Source organism: Hibiscus syriacus, unplaced genomic scaffold (assembly GCF_006381635.1).
Source record: "Hibiscus syriacus cultivar Baekdansim isolate YM2019G1 unplaced genomic scaffold, ASM638163v2 tig00110279_pilon, whole genome shotgun sequence".
Taxonomy (NCBI): Eukaryota; Viridiplantae; Streptophyta; class Magnoliopsida; order Malvales; family Malvaceae; genus Hibiscus; species Hibiscus syriacus.
In genome coordinates this window covers 419,860-446,529 of record NW_024062659.1, presented here as the reverse complement: position 1 = coordinate 446,529, position 26,670 = coordinate 419,860, and the positions used below count along the sequence as shown (strand labels likewise).

At 35.8% G+C, this 26,670-nt stretch overlaps 1 protein-coding gene and 1 long non-coding RNA gene across 2 annotated transcripts; one reads left to right on the top strand and one right to left on the bottom strand.

Annotated features, from left to right (window-relative positions):
• The first annotated feature begins 1,978 nt into the window (after positions 1-1,978).
• Positions 1,979-5,660, top strand: LOC120115860 (translocon-associated protein subunit alpha-like). The gene is made up of 8 exons (XM_039136466.1): positions 1,979-2,086; positions 3,074-3,235; positions 3,323-3,373; positions 3,555-3,643; positions 4,448-4,525; positions 4,630-4,833; positions 5,093-5,164; positions 5,330-5,660. The coding sequence occupies exons 1-8, from the start codon at positions 2,020-2,022 to the stop codon at positions 5,372-5,374; spliced, it is 768 nt and encodes a 255-aa protein (XP_038992397.1). The 5' UTR covers positions 1,979-2,019; the 3' UTR covers positions 5,375-5,660.
• LOC120115863 lies at positions 3,934-26,356 on the bottom strand. The gene is made up of 3 exons (XR_005515515.1): positions 26,346-26,356; positions 21,941-21,950; positions 3,934-4,182 (listed from the first exon to the last, which is right to left on the bottom strand). It is a non-coding gene; the product is annotated as an uncharacterized LOC120115863 (long non-coding RNA).
• Between the last annotated feature and the right edge of the window lie 314 nt (positions 26,357-26,670).

Sequence of the window (26,670 nt, the reverse complement as noted above, 5' to 3'; positions counted from 1 at the left end):
ATAATCCACCCGACTGGATTATTTGCCCAATTCCTCCTCAAACTTGCTTAAATGTTTAATATTCTTTGATTATAAGTATGATCCGAGTAACGTAAGATAATCATTCTTTATTTGGTAAAATTATTCTTTCAATCTCCGAATTAATAAAATTTAGCAAATAAAATACTAAATTTTCTCTTTGATATCCTTCAGGTTGGAAAATTTTCTTTTAGTCCCCAAAATTATAAAATTTTGTAGTCAATAAAATGGTGAAACTACTCTTTTGATACTGCTAAAAGTTTATAATTTAATCTCAATCTCACTGTAAAAGTCTATTATGAGAGCAACTCTCGAACCAATTTGTTACATTAATAATATCAAAGTTCAAACTCATAATATTGTTTAAAGTATCTAATGTCTCGTCTCACAAGATCAATTCGTTACTGATATTAAACTTAAAATAACTAATGTATTCGTTAACTCAACAATCATTTTTAACGTCACGATTAAATTCTATATAATCATATTTAAATAAATTATATAATTAACAAAATTTTATTAAATAGTTTATCCCTCGATTAGGGGGATTCTTGGTTATGTCACTATCAAGCCCGTGTCAAATGGGATAAATCAACTTTAATTAATATTTTATAATTGTTTGATAAAATTAATGATCATTTTGTAATTTTTAAAAATTTAGTTTCTAAAATAATTATTCTAGAATAATTCAAGACCTCTAGTATACTTTACCCTTAATTATATTAAAGTATACATGCTAACATAGTAATTACTCTTTAGTTGTTTAGATTATTTCTAGACATAAAAATTAAAATTACACATTCTTTTATGTGTAATGTGATAAATTAATTTTAAATATATGTAATTGCATATTTTGAGTTTTGATTTGATTTAAATTTACGAATTACTATAGTCAATGTCAACATAATACTATTATATAGAGAGAGTTATGTTTTGGTTCAAGTTTAGGGATTAATTTAGAAGGAGGGTTATAGTTTGAGGATGAAATTGGAGTATTCAAAACTTTGAGGACTTGTTTAGAATGATTCATAATTTAGAGATTATATTGAAATATTTAAAAGTTTAAGGACCAAATAGAATAAGAGTCATTCTTTAAGGACATGCAATAAAATTATCTCATTAATTAAATTATATCACAATTTATATAATAATACTTATTTTTTATAATTTAATTTTATTTATAATTACGCCCAATGATGCAACCTATTTATTACATTAACAAAAGAAAATAATAATTATAAGACTAATGTAAACAAATGATCTCCAATAAGATATTATTTTATTAAGTCTATTAATTATTAAAAGTTATAAAATAATCATCTTATTGTAGGATATTACTTTTTTAATTTCCCTAATTATTAAAAGTTACAAAATGAGTATCTGATTATTCATATGTTTTAAACTTGTCATTTTCTATTAAAAAATTAATAATTATTTGAACTAGATGTTAATATACTAATTAAGATATGCTAAAATTTAATCTTAGAATCTTAAACAACGATACAATTTAAACAATCCTAAGATCAAATTTTATCATATATATTAGTCAACAACTTAACATCCAACTTAGAATATCGTTAAATTTTTAATAAAAAATGATGAATATTGAATATATAAATAGTCAAATAACAATTTTGTAATTTTTAATAATCGAAAAAACAACACCCTACAATAAATGAATTATTTTATAACTTTTAAGAGTTGAATAACACAACAAAACATCAATCTATAGTCGGGACTATTTATCTACATCACCCTAGATATAATTACCAGATTGTTCTTCAGTGACTAAACGGCGCCGTTTTATATTTCTTTGGGACATATGAGCAAAACCGTTAAATCTTCGTTCGGATGAGCTCTACGTAAATTTAAGCCGTTGGATTGAAACCCGCCAGCCCTTGTTTTTTGTCTACTACAATTTCCCACACCGATTACTTATTTTCTTTCTCTCATTTGACGAATAAGAAGTAAAAGAAGAACAAGAAGAAGAAGAAGAAGAAAATGGCTATGAAAATTCTCAGCGTTTTCTTCTTTGGTCTCCTCCTCCTGGCCTCTCCTTTGCTCCAAGGTTTGTATAACGATATATTATTTTTGCTTGACCTGCATTTATTAGCTTGTTTATATTTAAGATCTGTAATTACAGAACTATGCTTACCGATTTATTATTATTTTGCTGAATTTTCGATGTTGCTTTTAGATTTACTGTTTTCATGCTTAGATGCTCACTCCGATTCATTTGATCTGTTCAAATTAGATTCGATTCGATTCGTTTTGCTATAATATCTCTCTCTGTGCGTGTTTGCCTCTTTTTTTTTTTACTTTACATCCATTTGAGTTTGCCTTATTTCTCTAGCTTTATGGTTTGATAGTGAGGATCTGAGGTGATTTTCTTTGTTTTCAAGCTTACGGTTGCTTTGCATGGCTGTCAAAAGTTGAATTCCTTTCCTTTTTGTGCTGTATTCCGAAAGAAGCTCACGGTTGCCTTTTTGCTGAATTTTCGATGTTGCTTTTGGATTTACTGTTTTCATGCTTATATGCTTTCTCCGATTCATTTGATCTGTTCAAATTAGATTCGTTTCGTTTTGCCATAATATCTGTGTGTGATTGTTTTTTTTGTTGCCATTTTTTTACTTTACATCCATTTGAGATTGTCTTATTTCTCTAGCTTTATGATTTGATAGTGAGGATCTGAGGTGATTTCTTTGTTTTCAAGCTCACGGTTGCTTTGCATGGCTGTGAAAAGTTGAATTCCTTTCCTTTTTGTGTTTTATTCCGAAAGAAGCTTAGGCATCTTCTTGATAACTGTTCTTACTGGTACCTATATTGACTTATAAAAGCATAGCTTAAGTTTTCTCTGAGAAAAGGCAAGGAAAGAGTACTTTGGGAGTTTGCTGTCCTTTTCAATAACTTTCTTGAGGCAGTTATTTTCCTCTCGCTGTTTGTTGCATTAATTTTTTGTTTACTTTTTTTTAAATTTGTCGTTGAATATTAAATAAATAAATTATCAAAATTGTTTTGAACTTAGCCTTGACATGAATTTTCTTTTCTTTGATAGTTGCTCGGTGTCAATCAGAAGCAGAGACAGATGTTGGAGAAGCTGTTGAAGGAGGTGATCTTGGGATTGTTGGTGAGGATGTTCAGGATTTTGGTGATTCCAATTTTGGTCCAGCTCCAGGAATTGAAACTGTTTGTGTTTTCCCCAAAAACAGCGCCAAAGGTGAGAACCTTTTGATGCTGCATCTGGGATTTTGACATTGTATGATTTTTGAGACTGATCTTTTTTTTTCTTTTTAATCTTGGGCAGTGGTTCTGGCTGGAGAAGAGACTGAGCTTCTCGTGGGGATGGAAAATGTTGGTAATTAATTTTTCATCACTACCTTCTGATGTGTTTTACGATGAAATTTAATATTACAGTGTTGAAATAATAACACATAATTTATCTTGCCTTAGTATACTGTTGTTAAATGCTTAGTCTTTTCTGTTAGCCATTCGAGGTTTCCTTCCTCTTGTGCTTAGCTTACTTGTTTAAATTGTAGGCGAGTCACCTGTGAACGTCATTGCTATCAAAGCCAGTGTTCATTTCCCTTTTGACCATCGTATGTTTGTTCAAAATCTTACAGTGCAGGTAATTATAGAGTTCATTAATATTGTTCTGGTTAGCATTTTCAAATACTTGGGATTCATCAGTTAGTTCAGTTTACATTTTGATTAATTTCAATTATTTCCTTGCTGAAAAACTTTGCATAATTTAGTATCTTGACCTTTAGTTTTATAAATAAAATTAATCATTCAGTCAGATTGTTTTATAAATACAATTAAACACTCATTCAGTTTGATCTTCTAGATCATTTTCAAGTTTGCTTGCTTATCCTATGTTGTCTACAGCGTTAAGGCATTGAGTCATGCATGTTCTCATGTTTATATGGTATCTTATTGCATGTTTAAATATCCATTGTCAAACACATGGTCAATGATATGAGTTTTATGCATTGTGAATCTTTAGTTTGTGTCTCACTTTCATCTGCATGCCTACTCTAATCAACAATAATAGTTATATTCGAGTCAGTTATTTTAGCTGTTATTTTTTTTAATATGATGGATGAATGTTGACCTTGCATTGAGAAGTTATATCTCAATTTAAGAAACATTAGCAGAGAGTTTTAGCTTAAGTCGTACGTGTAGACCTTACAATGATTCTCAGATATGAGATTGAACGTGTATATACAGTTTAGGCATTCCTGCTCATTGTGAAACTATTATGCTGTGCTGTTGCTTTTGATTATTCTGTGTTCTAAGTTTTTTTTATTATTATTATCAAATGGTTGCTGCATTATTTGAAAAAAAAATTTAAGGGTATATGTTGTTGCAAAAAAGCTGCCTTGAGACGTTTCTAGTTTCTGTAACTGAATATGTATGTGTTTTAATGTAGGCCTTCAACAATGCAACTGTGCCCCCTTCAGTTCAAGCTACTTTCCCTTACATATTTGCTGTTAGCAAGTACTTACAGGTAAATGAATACTCTTGGAGTTTTATGCCCTTAAACTGTATCTAAGTTCTTTCAATGAGAAGCAATCTTGCAGTGAAGCTTACACATCTAAAATTTTGATGCAGGCTGGAACTTTTGATCTTGTGGGTACGATTATCTATGACATCGATCAGCAACCATTCCAAAGTACATTCTATAACGGTACCATTGAAGTTGCTGAGGCCGGTGGTTTCGTCAGCGTCGAGTCCGTTTTTCTTGTTACCCTTGGGATTGCACTTCTTGTTCTCCTTGGTTTGTGGCTTCATGGTCAATTTCAGCGTATCACCAAGGTATTTTAGTTGTGCCACCTTCAATTGTGTTAATTTATTGCAGTAACTATGTTCAACATTAATGCTAGCTCTTCTGCTGGTAATGTTAAATATTTGTGATGTTTTGTTCTTGCGTTGAAGAAAGCTTCAATTCGCAATTTTACTTTATTGTGTCATGCACACTTGTAAGGAGAAAAAGCCATAGGGAGAAGTGCTTGTGTACATGTTATCTTATGTTTTTGTGGAATAAAGCTAATGTGTTTCGACTTTATTTTGCTAGAAAACAAAGAGGGCTCCAAAGGTGGAAGTGGGGACTAGGAGTACCGATGTCTCGATGGACGAATGGCTTCAGGTTAGGACTTAGTTCATACATCATCATCACTTCCCATTATTTCCATTTCTTAGCTTTAGTTTTCTTCGCTTCTTTCATCCCCGAGAAGCATCATGTGTTCTTCATCAATCAATACCTGTAAGACCCTTGCTGATAATTTCCTGTTTCGGCTGTCATAAATTCCAGGGAACTGCTTATACTCAGTCGGCATCTAAATCAAAGAAGAAGTAGACGACGAAATGCTTGCAAAATCAGGCTATTGTAACACTCGCGGTGGCATTTCGAAATTGTAAGTGAGGGAGGCGCGGGTTCTTTCGAGAATTAGGCCAGGAAAATAGACACATATCTTTGTTGTTCTAGCATGCGAGTCTTTTACACATCGGCTTTTAGACGCAAATCTAACTCTGATACGGGGCAGAAGGACAAATTTGGCTGATTTTTCTTTTCTTGGCTTCTTTATTCATCGGGTTTTGGATTTTTTGTTTACTAAATGTAGGGAATGAACTTAGTCTGATCAGTGCGGTGTGTTAAACGTCTTGCTCACATTAACTATTAAATATTAGAGTCAAGTATACCGGGTCATTGAATTATGCTCAAATGATCGTTACATCTTGATCTAGATATACCCAAATCTCATTCGAAAAATCGTAACAAATCAACTAATGTTTTAAGGCTTAAGGGTTATATTTAACCCTGTAGTAGATTTAATTTATCACTTTCGTTTCTATCGTATTTTCGCATCAATTTAGCTATCAAAATTTGTCAATTGCATCATTTTATATCTTACTCCCTACTTAAAATCATAAATTATAAACTCTAAGTTATGGTTTATGGTTTTTGGGTTGTGAGGATAACATTAAGTTATGGTTTATGATTTAGAAGTTGTGAGGATATGATTTAGGGTTTTAAGTTGGGATAGGGTATAGAATGATGTAATTGAGCAACTTCGAGTATTAAATTGATGCGAAAACACGATAGAGACAAAAATGATAAATTGAGTCTATTACAGAAGCAAAAGTTACCCTTTTTGTCACGTTTTAACCTTAAAAAAAAGCTTCAATAACTTGTTCAAAATGTATTGTTTTACTATTCTTATTCTCGGATCTTACTTAGAATACAAATTTAAACTTAAGGGATGATATTGTTGAGATAAACAGTAAAAAACTCGAACATAAACTATAAACCCAAAGCATCATTCAGCTGTTTGTTGTGCAGATGTGACAGCACATTGAATGAAAAGGCCAAGACATCAACATCTTGCACAAATGAAGCCATTAGTTGTGGCACATTACCATCTTTTCCAAAGTCATACTCAAAGGGACCCTAACCTCTTGTGGAGGGCATTTAAGCTTGGTGTCGGTTACTCTATGAATCTTGCCCTTTGGACCATTATATAATAAGAGCTTTGGTGCCCAATATCTGATATAATTCAAACCATTGTTGGCAACGATGGGGAGCCACGTGCATCGAGGAAGGACACTCGTGTGCTTGCTGTTTGTAGCGAGTTTTTACGGTGCTATAGCACTTGAAGTGATCGGGAATGGGGAATGGGGAATGGGGAATGGGGAATGGGGAATGGGCGAGAATAATTTCGAGACCAGCCGAGTATTCTTAAGATCTCTAAGGGTGCGTTTGGTTCACATAATATAAGATTATCATGGAATAAGATTACTGAGAATGTTGTATTTTGTGTTTGGTTGGCTTAGCAGGAATGTAAGATTACCATATTTGGTTAAAAGAATAAAAGATTATTGGAATGTATATTTGATCAAATTGTCCTTATTATATATTTGTTTTTTTAACAAGTTGGAAAATATTTAATATATTTTCTTTAAAAAATTTAAATTCATAAAATTTATATAATTTTTTTTACAAAATTGAAAATATAAAAAAGTTTAATGAAAGGGTAAATTTTTTTAACCCCTAAACTTCATATAAAATTTTAATTATAGATTTTTTTGTAAATCTAAAATAGTTTAAGAATGAATTTGTAATTTAACATTCATAGAATTTTTTATTATTCAATGACAGAAGAATGATATTTTTGAAAAAAAAAAAATTTAAGGACATTTTAGTCCAAAACGCCGGTAATCCAACAATATCTAAGAAAAGGGAGGTAATGACATTCCCGATAATATACCCCAAAAAATCCACTATTGGTGATCTTACATTACTGGGAATGAGATTCCCGGACTAACCAAACGGGGGAATGTAGATTCCATTCCCATGGGAATCTCACATTCCCCAATCCAAACACCCCCTAAGAAGATTAACATTCTTCATATTTTTATTAAAAAATGTTATTAATATTTATACGGTTCTGTAACACCCCAATTTAGGGGCTAAAATTAAGAAATTATAAAGTGGTGGATTTAATTGGTATTTTGAAAGAAACAGTGGGTTAAATTGTAAAATTTTAAAGTTGGCAAACCGTTTTATGAAGTGTAGGAAGTTCAGTGGCTAAACTCTTGGTTTAACCATTTTTAAATATGAGATGTTATAAACCTCAATCCCCTGTATGTTTTCTGGAAATTTTTCCAGTTTTCCCTCTCCCTCAACCCAACTTTCAACTCTGATCTACTCGTCGTCTGACCTCCGATCGACGAGCCGAAACCACCATCGTGTTCTTTGTCAACCGAGGAACAAAACCCCTCAAACCTTTTGTCGTAAATCATATCCGTTCGTCGTTAATTTCAGTCGGAAGTATCGTCAGTAATAACTCGATTTTAGTTGGTTTTTCATCGATTCACGACGATCGGGTCATCCGTTTATGACACCTCTCGCACCATCGTGTTCGTTGCATCGTTCCGAGTTTGCCAGTGTCATCCTTGGTCTCCATCGACGGCGGCACGTGAGGAGGTGAAGCGGTCAAAGTTTCCGATTCGTTCAAATCGAGCTCTCCGCCGTTCAAAAATTTGAACTGAGCTTTGTAAGTATCTCGAAATCGCTTAAAATAATTTTTAGGAATTTTTCTGGGAATTTTCTGATATCAGGGTGTTAACTTCCTAAAAAGGCTACTTTTAAAGCCTTTTTCACTTAAGTTATTGTTTGTTTAAAAGCTCATTTTAGTCATTTTAGGATCATGTAGTTGCATATAGTTGCATTTGTGGTGGTTGTGCTATTTTATTTCTTAATGGTGATGTTTGAGGGAAAGGTGCAGTTTGTCTATGGTGTGCAGGGAATAGCAAGAAAAAGGATTCTTTGGGAAGTAATGCCGCGGCATCACACGTTGCTAAAGCATATTGAAATGCCTTGGCATTTCTGGCGCAGAAAAAGACAAAAAGATATTTCTGCATAAGGACAGCTGGCACTGGACAGCTGTCTCTGCACGTGAAGGACTGCTGTAACCGCCTGCCAGAGCTGCTAAAGGACCACTGCCACTTGGAGGATAAGGTTCATGCACAACATGTGATTCTAGGGGTATGAGGGGTATTTTGCACCCAACAAACTCATCATTACCCCTAGATATTTTTTTTTATTATATATGACACCTCATGGGAGAGAGATAGATACAGACAGAGAGCACACGCATAGAGCAGAAAAATCACATTTTTATTTTCTCTTTTCTTTTCTTCTTCCTTGGGATATTCCTCCATTGATAAAGCTCCAAGGAGTGGCAAGCTAGGCACCGAAAGGAGGTAGTAAGCTAGGTGGTTCGTGGTGGCCAAGAGGAGACCTCCGGTGTCACGTCGAAGGCTTCTTCTCACTTCTCTTTTTTGCTGCTATTTTTATATTATTTTGTGGGTTGTTGGAACGAATATTTTCATGACTTTGTGTTTGGATATTTCGAACCCCACCATGAACTAACTTATTTGGTGGTGGTTGATTTAATGGTTGTTTAAACTTTATTTTTAATGGTATATTTAAGTTTATTTTGGTTCTTTATTTGCTTTGCTTATGAATGCTTCACCATCTAGGCTTGTAAGAGGCATGGAAATGTCCATCTCTTAGATGAAGGTTAGGTATTCGGAAGAATCCTAAACTAAAAATACTTGTAAGTATTCGGAAGAAACGCAAGATAAGATCCTCATAAGCAATGGGTTATGGTATTTTCAAGGGGCTTTGAACCGGCCTAGGAATATTATAACTTAATCCCTTAGATCTCGGAAGAGACTAGGATAGGATTTCAACGACTAAGAAAGGTGTCTTTATCAATAGGGTAGGCTGTCCAACATCGTTGAGTGAGAGCAGATGCCTTGACATCCTATTCTGTTAGGTTCTTTTGAACACCTTAGGAAAGCCCTGTCGAGTAAGTAAAGATAAGATAGCTTAAATATACTTGGGAAATAAGTTTAGCAACCTTAGACCAATCCTTACCATTCATTTCATTGGAAGCTTATCACGTGAGGATTATTTTCTTCTTATTTTATTTATCTTTTTATTTACTGTCTTTACCATTTTTCATTGCCTTGACATTTCACCATACTCAACATTAAACATCCATCATTGCCACTGCATTTCCATTTGCTACACCATCACACCATCAATCCGCATCCACCAGCATACACATATCCATTGCCGTGACATTTGTATATATCAAGACTAACTATACTTAGATAATTTAGTGCGTTGCTTTGGTTAGACTTTCGTAATTTCACCCAATCCCTGTGGAGATGATACTCACTCATCACTATATTACTTGAGCGATTGTGTATACTTGCACATTATTTGCGTATATTTTATAGTACTCACAACACGCGAACAAGTTTTTGGCGCCGTTGCCGGGGATTGACAGCCTGAAGTTATTTAGTTTTGCCAGAGCATTTTATTTTATTTTGTTTTGCATTTTTATTTTTTTGTATAGTTTACTTGATATTTTTGTTTTATTTTTCAGGTTTATTTAGTGTATGCCTAGAAGAAATTCTGAAGAGCCTTTGGAACCAATAGAACCTGAGATTGAAAACTCTTTAGAAGAAGAAGACGTGCTCAAGGAAATATGTATCAGATTGGAAACCAAGGCATTGGTTAAGATGACGGAAATTAGAATGCCGCGGCATTAAACAATGTTGAACCTGCTATCAGGCCTCGTGTTATTCGAGATCATTTAAATCCGATGCTGGATGATCTGAATCCTGGGATTGTGGCACCCGAAATTCAAGCTGCACATTTCGAGCTGAAACCAGTCATGTTCAACATGTTGAATTCCATTGGGCAGTTTGGGGGTATGCCAACTGAAGATACCAGGCAGCACATTCGCAATTTTCTGGAAGTTTGTGATTCTTTCCGCCAAGAAGGAGTGCATGAGGATTTTCTGAAATTAAAGCTTTTTCCATATTCATTGCGTGACCGAGCAAGAGCTTGGTTGAGTGGTATACCAGCCGGTTCGATGGAATCATGGGCCGATCTTTGCAAGAGTTTCTTATTGAGGTACAACCCACTAAACAAGAATACGCAGCTAAGGAATGAAATATCATCTTTTCGTCAGGGCGACGACGAATCCATGTATGAGTGTTGGGATCGTTACAAGAGTTTGCTTCGAAAGTGTTCAAATCATGGTTTTCATGATTGGGCTCAAGTAGTCATGTTCTATAATGGAGTCAATGCACCCACGAGGATGTTACTGGATGCCTCGGCAAATGGGACATTGCTGGACAAATCACATACGGAGGCGTTTGCTATCTTGGACAGAATTGCTAACAATGATTATCAATTTCCTTCCTCAAGACTTGGGAGTGGGAGGAGAGCACCTGGAGCATTCAAGTTAGAAGCCAAAGATTCGGTGTCCGCTCAACTCTCCGCTATTACTAATATGTTGAAGAACTTACAATGTTCCACTGATGTGAAGGAAGTGAAAACAACTAATCTGGCATGTCTGTTATGCCAAGGCAATCATCACGAGAGCGAATGTCCAACCAACCATGAGTCCATCAACTTTGTTGGTAATTACAATCGAGGCAGCAACAATCCTTACTCAAACACTTATAATGCTGGATGGCGTCAGCATCCTAATTTCTCATAGAGAAATCAAGGAGCCCACAATGTTAATCAACCTACTAGGCAGCAGAATCACAATGAGCCTCAAAGTTACCAAAATGCTATGCCATGGCATAATGCTAACAAAGGAGCTTCATCTTCAGCGAGCATAAGTTCCTTAGAAGCTACAATTCAAGAATTCATATCTACTACGAAGACAATGCTGCAAGACCATTCTACTTCAATTAAGAATCAAGGAGCTTTACTTCATAGTCAATGCGCCTTACTTCAAAGCCATAGCTCGTCTCTGAGAGCTTTGGAAGGTCAAGTTGGTCAGATTGCTACGGCATTGCAAGAGCGTCAGCAAGGACGTTTGCCAACTGATATTGAAGTCACTAAAGGGCCTGGAAAAGAGCACTGCAATGTGTTAACTCTTAGGAGTGGAACACAAATCAATCGACAAGTCAAGGATAGTGGGCCACAACAAGATGATTATAATCCCACTACTGAAGCTGAATTACAAGATGATAGAGTTTCTGAGAAGGACAAGGAGGAGGATTCTGCCAAGGTACCAGATTCTGATGCCAAGGCAAAAGAAAATTCTATTCCTACAGCTAAGGAAGCTAGACCTCCCCCACCCTTCCCGCAAAGATTGAAGAAGCACAATGATGAAGTTCAGTTCAAGAAGTTCGTAGACATTCTTGATCAGCTCCATATCAATATACCTTTCTTGGAAGCTGTTGAACAGATGTCGATGTATGCCAAATTTCTAAAGTACATCTGTACCAAGAAGAGGAAAGTAGAGACTGTTGCCACGGCAACAGAATTTTGTTCTTCATTGAGTAATTTGCCGCCAAAGAGAAATGATCCGGGCAACTTTATTATTCCTTGTTCAATTGGAGCTAATTTCGTTGGAAAGGCTTTATATGATCTTGGTTCAAGTGTCAACTTAATGCCGAAATTGATATTCTTGAAGCTTGGCATAGGAGATGCAAGACCCACCTCAGTTATTTTACAACTTGCCGACAAATCCCATGTTAAACCTGAAGGGAGAGTCGAGGATGTCATAGTAAGGGTGGGCAAGTTTGTGTTTCCAGTCGACTTCTTAATTCTGGACTGCGAAGTTGATGCCAAGGCACCAATCATTCTGGGAAGACCTTTCCTAGCCACTGGACGTATCTTAATAGACTGTGAAAAAGGTGAACTCACCATGAGAGTGGCTGATCAGTGTGTGACTATCAATGTTTTTAGAACGCTCAAATATGTTGATGACACTGAAGAATGCCAAGGCATTTCTGAATTGAACTCAATGATTGAAGAAGAGACTGAACATCTTTGCCAGAACAACTTCATTCAGCTAGCAGAAAATGAATATTGGGTGGATGATGAAAGCTTAGTGGAGTCCGACGACTTGCCAATTTTGGAGGAGCAATCTAGCTTAGTACAAGTTAGATCAGGTATGAATTTTGAACCTCTGAATTTTGATAAATTCATTTCTCCTAAGCCTTCATTATTGCATGCACCCAATCTAGAGCTTAAGACTTTGCCAGGGCATCTTAAATATGTTTACTTAGGTAGCGATGAGACTTTACCGGTGATTATTTCCGCTAACCTTACTGCTAACCAAGAGCAAAGTTTGTTAAGTGTTTTGATGCAGCATAAGAAAGCAATTGGTTGGACTATGGCCGATTTGAAAGGCATTAGTCCTACGATCTGCATGCACAAGATTCTGCTAGAAGATTGCCACGGCAATTCAATTGAACCACAAAGAAGACTCAACCCTGTTATGAAGCAAGTGGTGATGAAAGAAATTCTGAAATGGCTTGATGCTGGAGTGATCTACCCTATCTCCAATAGCTCATGGGTGAGCCCTGTCCAATATGTTCCGAAGAAAGGAGGCACGACGGTGGTTACGAATGAGGATAATGAGCTATTACCTACTCGCACTGTGACCAGATGGAGGATATGTATGAACTATAGAAAACTCAACAAAGCTACGAAGAAGGACCACTTTCCTCTACCTTTCATCGACCAAATGTTGGATCGATTGGCCGGCAAAGCATTCTATTGCTTTTTGAATGGGTACTCGGGGTACAATCAAATTGCCATCGCACCAGAGGACCAGGAGAAGACTACATTTACTTGTCCCTATGGCACTTTTACCTTTAGGAGGATGCCTTTTGGACTCTGTAATGCCCCGGTAACATTTCAGCGCTGTATGCAAGCTATATTTTCAGATATGGTTGAGGATTTTCTGGAGATCTTCATGGACGACTTTTTTGTTTGTGGGGACGATTTTGAACGATGCCTCGGCAATTTAGCAAAAGTTCTCAAGAGATGCGAAGAGGCTGAGTTGGTCTTAAATTGGGAAAAATGTCACTTCATGGTGACTGAAGGCATTGTATTAGGCCACAAAATTTCACACAAGGGTATTGAGGTAGACAAGGCGAAAATTGAAGTGATTGAAAAATTGCCACCACCAACTTCGGTCAAGGGAATAAGAAGTTTTCTTGGACATGCTGGATTTTATAGAAGATTTATCAAAAACTTCTCCAAGATTTCTAAGCCCTTGTGCACATTGCTTCAACAAAACCAACCCTTTGTGTTTGACGAATTATGCCTCGGCGTATTTACTGAGCTGAAACGACAACTGATCTCGACACCCATTGTAGTCCCTCCCGACTGGACATCACCATTTGAGCTGATGTGTGATGCAAGCGATTATGCCGTATGAGCTGTTTTGGGGCAACGCCGAGGTAAATCTTTCATGTTATTTATTACTCTAACCGCACTTTAAATGAAACACAATTGAACTACACCACCACTGAGAAAGAATTACTTGCCGTAGTATTTGCTTTTGATAAATTTAGACCTTACCTAATAGGCACTAAAGTTATTGTTCACACTGATCATTTGGCTATAAAATACTTAGTGAACAAAAAGGATGCCAAGCCTAGACTTATTAGGTGGATCTTACTTTTGCAAGAATTTGACTTAGAGGTGGTAGATAGAAAAGGAACTGAAAATCAAGTTGCTGATCACTTATCTAGGCTAGAAAACAATTCTGAATGCCATGACACTGTAGATATCCAAGAGGAATTTCCTGATGAGAAAATTTTATATGCCGCGGCAATCCCGTGGTACGCTGACCTTGTTAATTTTCTTGTTAGTGGAATTGTGCCTTTTGATTTGAATAGTCAGGCTAAAAAGAAGTTCAAGCACGATGCAAGACACTATTTTTGGGATGAGCCATATCTGTTCAAACATTGTGCCGATCAGCTCATTAGACGATGTGTACCTGAAGATGAGCAAAGTGATATTTTGTACCATTGTCATTCGGCCCCAAGTGGAGGCCATTTTGGTGGAGAAAGGACTGCTGCTAAGGTCCTGCAATCAGGCTTTTACTGGCCAACTTTGTTTAGAGATGCCCAAGCATTTTACAAAGGATGTGATCGATGCCAACGGACTGGAAACATCTCCAGACGACATGAGATGCCGCTGCAAAATATTTTGGAGATAGAGCTATTTGATGTGTGGGGCATCGACTTCATGGGACCATTCCCATCTTCTGAAGGAAAATTATATATATTGCTTGCTGTGGATTATGTGTCAAAGTGGGTGGAAGCAATAGCAACATCAAGGAATGACTCCAAGACCGTACTCAAGTTTTTGCACAAGTATATTTTCACTCGGTTTGGAGTACCTCGTGCTATCATCAGTGATGAAGGAACCCATTTTGATAACAAGTTGATTGCCAAGGCATTGTTGAGATATGGAGTTCGACACAAGATTGCCACGGCATATCATCCGCAGACAAAGGCCAAGCTGAGATATCTAATCGAGAGATCAAGCAGATTTTAGAGAAAGTGGTGAACCCAAAGCGAAAGGATTGGTCGCCAAAGTTGGATGAAGCACTTTGGGCGTACAGAACAACATTCAAAACTCCTTTGGGTATGTCACCCTTCAAGTTAGTGTATGGTAAAGCTTGTCATCTCCCGGTTGAGCTTGAACATAAAGCTTATTGGGCTATCAAGCGATTGAATTTCGATGCTCAACTAGCTGGGGAGCATAGATTATTAGAACTTAATGAAATGGAAGAGTTTAGAGCACAAGCATGTGAGAATGCTCAGATATACAAGGAGAAAACCAAGAAGTGGCATGACCAAAAACTGATGCCACGGCATTTTCATGTGGGGCACCAAGTCTTGCTTTACAACTCCAGACTTAAACTCTTTCCTGGGAAGTTAAAATCTTGATGGTCAGGGCCATTTGAGGTGCATTATGTCTATCCCCATGGATCTGTTGACATCAAGAGAATAGACAATGGGAAGATCTTCAAGGTCAATGGCCAGCGTCTAAAAGCCTACAATGGAATTCCACCACCGCACAACAAGGACGTGTTACGGCTGCACAATACTGAAGCGTGCCCAGAGGAGAACCAAAATTCGATGCCTCGGCATGGAATTTGTGTCTGTGCATAAATAAAATTTAACATTCAAGTTTTTTCTTTAGTTTTATTTTATTTTATTAATTTTTGATCTGATTTATAGGAACCACATTGCTGCAAACCGTACAAGGAGCGGTTACCAAAGGGAGGAAAGGACAAAGCATTAATTGGAGAGATATTCTTTTGATTTGTTTCTTTTTATTTAATTTAATTTCTGACATTTACTTTTCTCTTTCCACAGTTTTTGTCCCATCATCATCATTGCTTTTTGGCAGTTTTTCCTTCCCCATACACGCACAGCCCCCACCCACTAATTTCTCTCTTAACCGTCCTATCACCCCCTTTTCCCTCCCAAAATTTTTAACTTTTTCTTTTCTCTTTCTTCATTCATTTTTTCTTTTTCATGTTAACTTTTACTTTTTCTCTCTCTTTTACTCATCTTCTTCCCTTATTCTCTCCATAGTCGAAATACATCCAAGTTTTTTAAACCTTTCAAAAGCTTCTTCCTTTTTTTCATTTTTCTTACATCAAAAACACTGAAAATGGTGCGCTCAAGACCGGCTCCAACCGACACGACCGCTTGGCAACAGTTTGAGAACGATGAGGCTAAGGCTCGGTTCCAAAACTTCAAGAACCGAAAACTCTTTTTTGAGTTAGGATTTATTTTTACTGAGAAAACCGATGGTGGTTTTGGACCCGAAGTTATGGACATCGTGACGCCACTCAAGTGGCAGAAGTTTGCCCGTCATCCTGGATCGGTGAATGCCTCATTAGTTAAGGAGTTCTATGCAAATATTTCCAAGCCCAATCAACACTCCATCTTCGTTCGAGGTAAGCAAATCCGTTTTACATCCACTGCTATTAATCGTTATTTTCATTTGCAGGATGTTGTGGATAACCATGCCACGTTCGAAGAGGAAGCCGATAGCAACACATACGATGGGGTCTTGGAGGACCTTTGTTTTGAAAACACTGAGTGGAATAGACGACAAACGAGTAGATACTCAGTCAACCGAGAACATCTTCAGCCGCGCGCAAAGTTATGGAATCATTTTCTCAAGCATAAACTAATGCCCACTTCCCACAACACTACGGTATCACTTTCACACTTATTGCTTTTATATTCTATAATGGTATCCCGTCCGATTGATGTGGGTCGTATCATTGTTCAGCAAGTTCACGACTGTTTGGGTAAAAAGGCAAGTGCTTTGGTGTTTCCTAATTTAATTACCGCTTTATGTCGTAAGAAAAAGGTTGAGGAAAATGCTTTTGATGAAATTTTACCTGGATTATCGGGCATCACTAGGGCTAGACTTCCACTGTTGTTGGGAATTGAAAATCCCAAGTCTAACGACCCTGTTCATGAGCAATATGCAGGTACTACAGAATCGAATGCCGAGGCAAGGTTACTTGCTCTCGAGGAAGCTATGACGCAGACTCAAGCTCAACTGCATGCTTTACACGGTGACATCCGTAATTTCTTTGGATACGTGAAGCATAGAGATGCTGTGGTGGAATCGTTGTTTCAAGAAATTATTCCCCACGGACAACAGAATTTTCCTGGATTCCCAGACGAAATTCTGTCGGCATTCAATGCCGAGGCATCTCCAGAGCCTGAGCACGATGCACCTGATCCTCCTGCTGATGACCCTACTCCTGATACACACCGTTTTGAAACTCCTGAATATCTATCCACTGTCCCTGTCGAAGAAACACCCAGCCTCGTCCCAGCACCCAATCCTTCTCATGCACAACGTAGTGGTCGTCGCACCAAGACCACGGCTGGATGCATTGCGCACTATTACTCCAATTCTTCAGAGTCCAGCCCAGCACCTATCCGAAAGCGCACCCGACGAGGAGCTGCTAGCACCTCCAAAGCACCACCACCACGTAAACATTGAGGTACCTCTCTTGCATCCATTTTCATTTAGTTACATTTCATTACATAACATATAGTTTCTAGTTAGTTTAGTTCTCTTTAAAGCATTGAGGACAATGTTTCCCTTAAGTTTGGGGGAGGTATTGTTCTTGGTAGGTCATATGCATGATAACATTAGCATAGTATTATGCCATGGCATCAGTAAATGGTAGGACAATTAGATGAAATGTTTTGAGGATACCCGATGATGATAATTTTGTTAGGCTAGAATCTGAATGTAAATGACTATTGAGAATGATAGAACTCACTCTAGGGCTTGATGCTTTGTGAAAAATATTTACACGATTTGTATGTTTTCTATACTTAGAAAATTTAGGAAATTTTTATGAAGGAACTTTAGTTAGTCTTGGCATTGAAATATAGTATGGTGTTTAAAAGAAAAATAAAAAACAAACTCCCTTAGAAATAAAACTGTGAATAAATGCTTAAGCATAGCTGTAGAGGGACACTCCTATTTGCCGTGGCATTTCCTGGAACTTTCTTTAATAAATGGAAGCCTTGTGCATATGAGTGAATGAAAAAAGTCACGGGATGACTCTACTTAACTAGCTCGGGGATGGAAGGTATGCTCCCTTTCATCTAGAGTGTGGGAGAGTAGGTGTGATGAGCTGACTCCCTTCGTAACAGTTTAAAAAAAAATCAAAGAAAAGGGAGTAAAAAAAATGTGCTTAATGATAAGTAAATGCCTTGACAAAAACTAGGGGACTTGATTAGAAATTGTCTAAATTCGCTAAGTATAGATTCGATACAATCACGCACACACACTACCACAAAGGATTTTGACCTAGGGAAAAGTACTTGAATTCTTGGTAAAGTCTAGCATGTTGAAGCCTATCGTTCTGAGGGTTGAAATTCAATTTTGTCCTACTGTCTTACTATCGAACTTTGCCATGACATTATGCTTATGTAACTGTTATCCATTGCTTGAGGACAAGCAATAACTTAAGTTTGGGGGTGTGTTAACTTCCTAAAAATGCTACTTTTAAAGCCTTTTTCACTTAAGTTATTGTTTGTTTAAAAGATCATTTTAGTTATTTTAGGATCATGTAGTTGCATATAGTTGCATTTGTGGTGGTTGTGCTATTTTATTTCTTAATGGTGCTGTTTGAGGGAAAGGTGCAGTTTGTCTATGGTGTGTAGGGAATAGCAAGAAAAAGGATTCTTTGGGAAGTAATGCCGCGGCATCACACGTTGCTAAAGCAGATTGAAATGCCTTGGCATTTCTGGCGCAAAAAAAGACAAAAAGATATTTCTGCATAAGGTCAGCTGGCACTGGACAGCTGTCTCTGCACGTGAAGGACTTCTGTAACCGCCTGCCAGAGCTGCCAAAGGACCACTGCCACTTGGAGGATAAGGTTCATGCACAACATGTGATTCTAGGGGTATGAGGGGTATTTTGCACCCAATAAACTCATCATTACCCCTAGATATTTTTTTTATTATATATATGACACCTCATGGGAGAGATATAGATACAGACAGAGAGCACACGCATATAATAGAAAAATTACATTTTTATTTTCTCTTTTCCTTTCTTCTTCCTTGGGATATTCCTCCATTGATAAAGCTCCAAGGAGTGGCAAGCTAGGCGCCGAAAGGAGCTAGCGAGCTAGGTGGTTCGTGGTGGCCGAGAGGAGACCTCCGGTGGCGCGTCGAAGGCTTCTTCTCACTTCCCTTTTTGCTGCTATTTTTATATTATTTTGTGGGTTGTTGGAACGAATATTTTCATGACTTTGTGTTTGGATATTTTGAACCCCACCATGAACTAACTTATTTGGTGGTGGTTGATTTAATGGTTGTTTAAACTTTATTTTTAATGGTATATTTAAGTTTATTTTGGTTCTTTATTTGCTTTGCTTATGAATGCTTCACCATCTAGGCTTGTAAGAGGCATGGAAATGTCCATCTCTTAGATGAAGGTTAGGTATTCGGAAGAATCCTAAACTAAAAATACTTGTAAGTATTCGGAAGAAACGCAAGATAAGATCCTCATAAGCAATGGGTTATGGTATTTTCAAGGGGCTTTGAACCGACCTAGGAATATTATAACTTAATCCCTTAGATCTCGGGAAGAGACTAGGATAGGATTTCAACGACTAAGAAGGGTGTCTTTATCAATAGGGTAGGCTGTCCAACATCGTTGAGTGAGAGCAGATGCCTTGGCATCCTATTCTGTTAGGTTCTTTTGAACACCTTAGGAAAGCCCTGTCGAGTAAGTAAAGACAAGATAGCTTAAATATACTTGGGAAATAAGTTTATCAACCTTAGACCAATCCTTACCATTTATTTCATTGGAAGCTTGTCACGTGAGGATTATTTTCTTCTTATTTTATTTATCTTTTTATTTACTGTCTTTACCATTTTTCATTGCCTTGACATTTCACCATACTCAACATTAAACATCCATCATTGCCACTGCATTTCCATTTGCTACACCATCACACCATCAATCCGCATCCACCAGCATATACATATCCATTGCCGAGAGATTTGTATATATCAAGACTAACTATACTTAGATAATTTAGTGCGTTGCTTTGGTTAGACTTTCGTAATTTCACCCAATCCCTGTGGAGACGATACTCACTCATCATTATATTACTTGAGTGATTGTGTATACTTGCACATTATTTGCGTATATTTTATAGTACTCACTACACGCGAACACAGGGCACTGTTCACACGCCCCCACGCGTCGCCACTGCGCGTGGGGAAGACAAAAATGACCGGTTTTTGGTGTATAGTTGATCGGTCATAACCCGACCCGACCCGTTTACCCGACCCGTTGACCCGACCCGACCTGTTGACCCGAACCGTTGACCGGCGTTGACCACTGTTGACCAAAACTTTGACCGGCTTTGACCGGGCATTAAACGACCTTTGACTTCGACCGAGTATACCTATCCTGACATTTTTCGACGTTCCAAATCCGATTCCGCTGTTCGTTTTTCAAAATTCGTACCCGAAGGCCTCAAAATTTCCGGTCAAACATGTTGACTTTGATTTTGACCAAAAATTCTAAATTTTCGAAAAGTCATATTTTATTCTTTCGACGTCCTGAATCCGAATCCGAAGTCTGTTTCGCCAAATTCAAACCCAGTAAGCTGTCTTTCACTGATTTATCACCCGATTCGATCCGTTTATCGCAAATAAGCTCCGTTTCTGATATAATTTATGTTGATATGTATCTGATGAATTATTGGAAGTTAAATTGAAGATCAAAGGCGTTCGAATGGAATTTTTATGGTCAATCAGTATTGCATGGAAATCGAGGTAATACTGTACTACCTCTTTATGCTTTATGGAACATGTTTATATTGATAAATGCATGAACAAGATAATGTTGGTCACTTTGGTGGAGTTGAATAATTTATACACTCGATATGATGTGATAGAAATTCTGTAACTAATTACGGATCGAATGACTAATATAAGAAATTGAGGAATTGTTAGATTAAATTACAAGGTTGTGATTAGTGATAAAGAAATCAGCCCTGTATCTGCAACTTATAATTTATTTCATCAAATGTTAAATGTTAAAGGTACTTGGATGAGAAATTATGAGAATACTCCGGTAGGGTAAAATTACGAAAATACCCTTATATTATAAAAAGACAAGATTTGAATATGGAAGTTAGATAAGAGGATTTTACAGACATATTGATTTGATAAAACTATTGATGTGCATAAGAAATGTTAGTTTTATTTGGAAGTTATGGATAACCGATTTTAATCCTATGAGAGTTTGTGAAGGATACTAAAAGTTTGTTAAAAGAACCGTTTCAAGATCAGAGAGTATTCAAGAAAGCAATTAATCATAGGATCTCTAAATTATATTATTTTCGTTAAGAGATAATATCGAAATTATCTGGTTAAGAAATTACGAAAATGCCCTTGAGAGATAAAATAATCTGAGTTGACCCTGAATGAGAAAGTACTTTGAGGATTTGTACTTAACTCGATTAAGTACGAATTTAATTGTTAAGATCCTATCTTTGTACAGAAAAATTCATGATATTCCGTTTGTAAAATCTGAGAAGGCACTTGACCCGAAAATATTCGAGTAATGAGTAAATATCTAAAAAATAATTTATCGGGGGTATTCTACTGTCAGAATTGTTCGAAAGGACTGAAGGAAATGATAAGATTGGATTAAATAATAAGATCGGATGGAAGTAAAAGATTGAAATACCGTAGATCTGTAAAATGACCAAAATAACCCTGTAATGAAAATGACCCAAGAATATCACCAAGCTCAGGAATGATTGGATATCCTCGAGCTCTGAAATAAATGGAATAAAACTGAACACAAAAATTACCAAAATAACCTTATGGCCTAAACTAAGTAAATACCTTCGATTAATTAAGGAATCCAAATAAGCATAGGTATTGGACTACCTTTAAAAGTTATGGAACATAACTTAAGTGAGTCGATCAACCGTAATAATATGTCATTACCTGAATGACATAGATATTACTTGAATGCATGTTCGTCTACTCAAGTTTAGCTCAATGATAATTTTGGAAGTATTCAGCTCAGCTCAACTCTAGATTGCATTCGGTACTAAGAATTGGATATTTGTTCGACAAATCAACCACGAAGACCAAACTGAATTGAACGGAAGTACAATATGTATCTGAAATTCAGAAACGTACGGAATTACTCTGGAAAATCCCTAAGTAACTGGAATAGACTTGAATGCTAAATGAACTAAGCAACCTCAAGCACTAAAGATTAAGTAAGTGATGTGAATGAGTCTGGAAACGTTAATGAACATACACAATGTAATGTTCTTCTGGATCATGAACTACAAATCAAGCACGTCAGTATTTCATGATATATTTGAAGCGTAAAAATAAAATAAAGACATTGGAAGATCTATTCAGTGATGATTCTGAAAATGATCTATGGACAAGAGTTTGTGGTATTAAAGAGTAAATACACTGGAAGAACAATGAATTGATCAATTGACAAGCATTAATTTTGGGAGCTATTCATTTAAGAGTTGTTTGATAATCCGATCAATCGACATAGATTGTAAATGTCCTGAATCTTCATTTCTTCCTTACAGCTCAAGTCATATTCTGAATAATTGATGATTTTGTCAGTTATTGAACTTTTCCAATAGTGATTCTGAATTCTGATATTCTATCGGCATACTGAATAAATGTGTTTCTCTGCCTGATACAATACCTCTAAATAATACATGTAAACTCTGGTGTGTTCCCTAATTATATAAATATTTTATCTGATTTCCGAATTAAATTATGTTCTGATACGTTACCTGAATTCTGTTCTGATTCTGATCTGGATTCTGTTCTGATATCTGATATGAATTCTGTTTTGATTTCTGATATCTCCGTTTACCGACGGAGAAATGTTTTATCTGGGGGGTTTATTGTTGGAGGAAGATTACTGCAGGCTCCTCGGTTGTGTGCTCAGGGCCTTACTGTTACTGGTTGTGTGGGGTGTATGGTTCTGGGGAACCTACACAAACAGATTGTGAAAGGATGGGGGTGTATATATATATATGCTAAAAAAATATGTATCTTTTTACTGGTTTTATGGGAACACACTAGATAATCTATTCTGATCTCCTGAACTCATTCATCCGAAATATTTGTCTGAACTGAAAGCTCATTGTCCGTTACCATCTGAAATATCAGTAGGATCTCTGCTCAGCATAAAAATCTGTAAATGTTTGGAAATAATAAGGATATGTATGTTTATCTGTATATGCACGTTCTTCAGCATCATCTGGTAGTTCTGTATTACTGAGCTTTTCGAATCTCACTCTATTACTCATCTTTTCAGGTTAAAATAATTGTACCAGTGCATCTATCGACTTCAATAAGGGAGTTCTTCCGGCGTTGTTACAGAGTATGGTACATGTCATTAGGGGGCATGTAATTGTATTTTGATTTATATACGAGTCTGGAAATCTGTTTTATTTTTAAATAGTGACAACTGATTTTATTAGTTTACATGTAATTTAAAAAGTTTTAAAATTTTCGCTATTTTTACAGTGGGTCGCTCCGGTGGCCCAAATGTGACACCCCGGATCGGATCTGGTTACCCTTATCGGTCTGTGGGGGTTACAGGTTCAAATTCCTCTCTTTATATATATAAATTAAATGCTTAATGTAAAAATAAATATCTCAATTACACTTAAAATTAAATTTAGGTGCTTAAAGAATTTTTCGCTCAAAATAAGTGTCAAACATTTTCCAGCGTTTTACTTTTAAGTGCTTACGTCATAACAGTTGTTAAAAATATCATTATCTGAGACATGTCATGTTTTTTTTTTTGAATTTTCATTTTTTTTAAATTTAATAATACTATTAATTTAAAAAAATCCCAATTTTTTTAAAATTACAAAAAAAAAAACCCCTAATACCCTAATATTTTCCATTCCAATCTCCATTACCACTCATCGCCTGTTATCTTCCGTCATTGTTTCTGTCACCGCTCACCTACTGACCGACCATCACCTTTTCTATTATCTCAAACCCCTAAATACATTAACCCCTAAATCTCAAACCTCAAATTTAATGGACGGAGATTTAACTAGGATTTAATCCCAACAATCCCAATCGTGTGGGGTTAGTTGGGGGAATAGAAGACCGAGGGGATTATTTATTTCTAATATGTATTTTTAAACAAAATATTTATTGTTTAAAAAATAAAAATTTCAAAAGAAGTATAAACGTGACACATATCGTTTTATAATTTTTTTTGTAACGATCGTTACGGTGTAGACACTTGAAAATGTAATCGAAAATATCAGACACATATTTTCAACAATTTTTTAATATTTAAAGTTAATTTAAGGTATAATTTGAACACTTATATTTACCGTAAACCTAAATAAAAGGATATTGAACATTTAAGTATGTCTGATTTCACATCCTTAAGTATATTATATCAAAAAATATTATCAACCGAACTATACTCAATTAACCGTTTCAGTCCATATTTAAATGCATTCAAGGTGGTTTGATTTTTGGTAAACAAGTTAAAAAATCACAATTATATACTAATCCAAACAAAACCAAACCCTAGAATGGAAATAAAAAGGGAGGTGTGAGTAGGGATGGCAATGGGTCGAGTTTTTGGTCAACCATACCTAATCCGAAAAATATGTATCCTTCAACTAATCTGATCCGAAAAATATGTATCCTTCAACTGATCTGATCTCACTCGAAAACTATATACCTTCCATTTGATTTTGACTCGATCCAAATTTTTGAAGTATAAATCCGGTCTGACCTGACTCGACTTGACCAAGTATAAAATAAGGACTTAACTAAACAAATAATAAATATTTTAAGAAAATTACATTATTATCCCTTTGTCAGGTCAGGTCGAGTTTTTTCACCCTTCACTCGACACAATCCGACCTCACTCCCTTAAAAATTTTGATCCGACATGACCTAAACTCAATCTAATCTGACCCAAAATCTTTTTAATAATTTTTAATCATATCGAATCAGAACCCGTCGGTTTCGGATTAAATTACATCCCTAAGTGTAAGAATGAGAGATAAAGGTGGAGATGCCAAACACATGGAGTCAGCCAATAGAGTTTGCCTATAAAGCAGCCACCCGGATTTGCTGCGCGTTTGTACAACGCTAGATTACTACTTTAGTATGTAATATGGCATCTTAATTCTTAATTAGAGTGTTTGTCGAATAACTAATCTTTACGGACTAAACGATCTCGATAATTAAAAAATAATTATTATTTTAAGAGATATTGAATTTGAACACGATATATTTAGGGATGTTTAATCATTCATATTAATCTTATTCAAATCAAGCGACCTCGTTGTTAAAAAAATAGTTATTATCTTTAGAAATTTTGAGTTCAAACACGACATCTACATAAATACATGAGTATTCATTATAAAATAAAAGAGAGTTTTTCGAATTAATATCATCCTATAACCACTCTTAATATAATAATAATAAAAACAGTCAACTTCACCGGTGGGAAAAATAATTTTTAAAACAGTCTGCCACGAAACCTGCTTTCAACCTGGCGTTGGGGCAGTCTACTATCTTATCTTTCTCTTATCCAATTGCATATGAGAATAATGGTCGCTAATTTTTTTTTCCTGCCGCACCGCACCGCACCTGATTCCCTTACTGTTGCTGCAATTTCATTGAAGTTTCCTTTTGCAATACTGTTATATGTTTAGGGTCAACTACATCATACACCGTTGGATTATAATAAACGATCATTTTGGTCATCGAGCATTTACATTTTTCGAAATAGCCATTACATTTTTGAAACTGATACAAAACAGTCATTGTGATATTATAATAATATAATAATTGTAAACTTTTAATAAATTTAAAGATTGTTTTATAATAATTTGATAAATTTAATAATTATTTTATAACAATTTAATAAATTAATGGTATTTTATATTTTACTCGTATATATTTATTTATCTTTATTCTTATAGAGAGGTTTAAAGGAGAGGAAACCTATTGTAAGGTAACCAAAAGGAAGGTTATTATCAGGGACGAATGCATGGTTTTATATTTGAAGATCGAACCTTGTATATTTGAACTCTAAAATCTAAAATTATAAATCTCAAATACTAAAATCTAACCCATAATTTAATATCACTTTTTTTATATTTAAAAATTCGATATAAGTTGAAGGATTAAATTACAAAAATTAAAAGAGTAGCGGGAGTTAAAGCAATTTTAACCATTTATTATAATATAAAATAGGCAAAAAGGTACCTAATGTCCATGTATATTTGGAAAAAAAAACTATGTGGCCTCGTATTAGTTTTCTTTCATTGTAATCCTCCAACTTAGAAAATAAACTTAATGTGGCTCTTTGATCAATATTTTTCCGTCCTTTATAGTTACGGTGCTAGTGTGACAATTCACTGTGCTAACACGACGGTCCACGGTGCGGACATGGCAGTCTATTTGTCATGTTTGAGTTATCAATTTAGCTCATTTGTCAAGTCATCTGTCACGTTATCAACCATCGTAGACTGCCACGTCATCGCCGTAATGCTTAACTACGGAAAAATATTGGTCAAATAGTCATATTGGGTTTGTTTTCTGAGTTAGAGAACTATATTAAAAGAAAATTAATACAAGATCCACATTGATTTTTTCAAGAGTACAAGGACCTCTGACAAAATAATTCGATGCGAACAGAATCTATTCTATCCTAATCAAAATGAATTTGTCCTGTCC

Bases quoted from the DNA above. Each gene is read 5' to 3' on its own strand.
- LOC120115860 (XM_039136466.1), top strand. From the start codon at position 2,020: ATGGCTATGAAAATTCTCAGCGTTTTCTTCTTTGGTCTCCTCCTCCTG. The intron at 3,236-3,322 runs GTGAGAACCTTT...AATCTTGGGCAG, and splicing joins CCCCAAAAACAGCGCCAAAG to TGGTTCTGGCTGGAGAAGAG. The intron at 5,165-5,329 runs GTTAGGACTTAG...CATAAATTCCAG, and splicing joins CGATGGACGAATGGCTTCAG to GGAACTGCTTATACTCAGTC.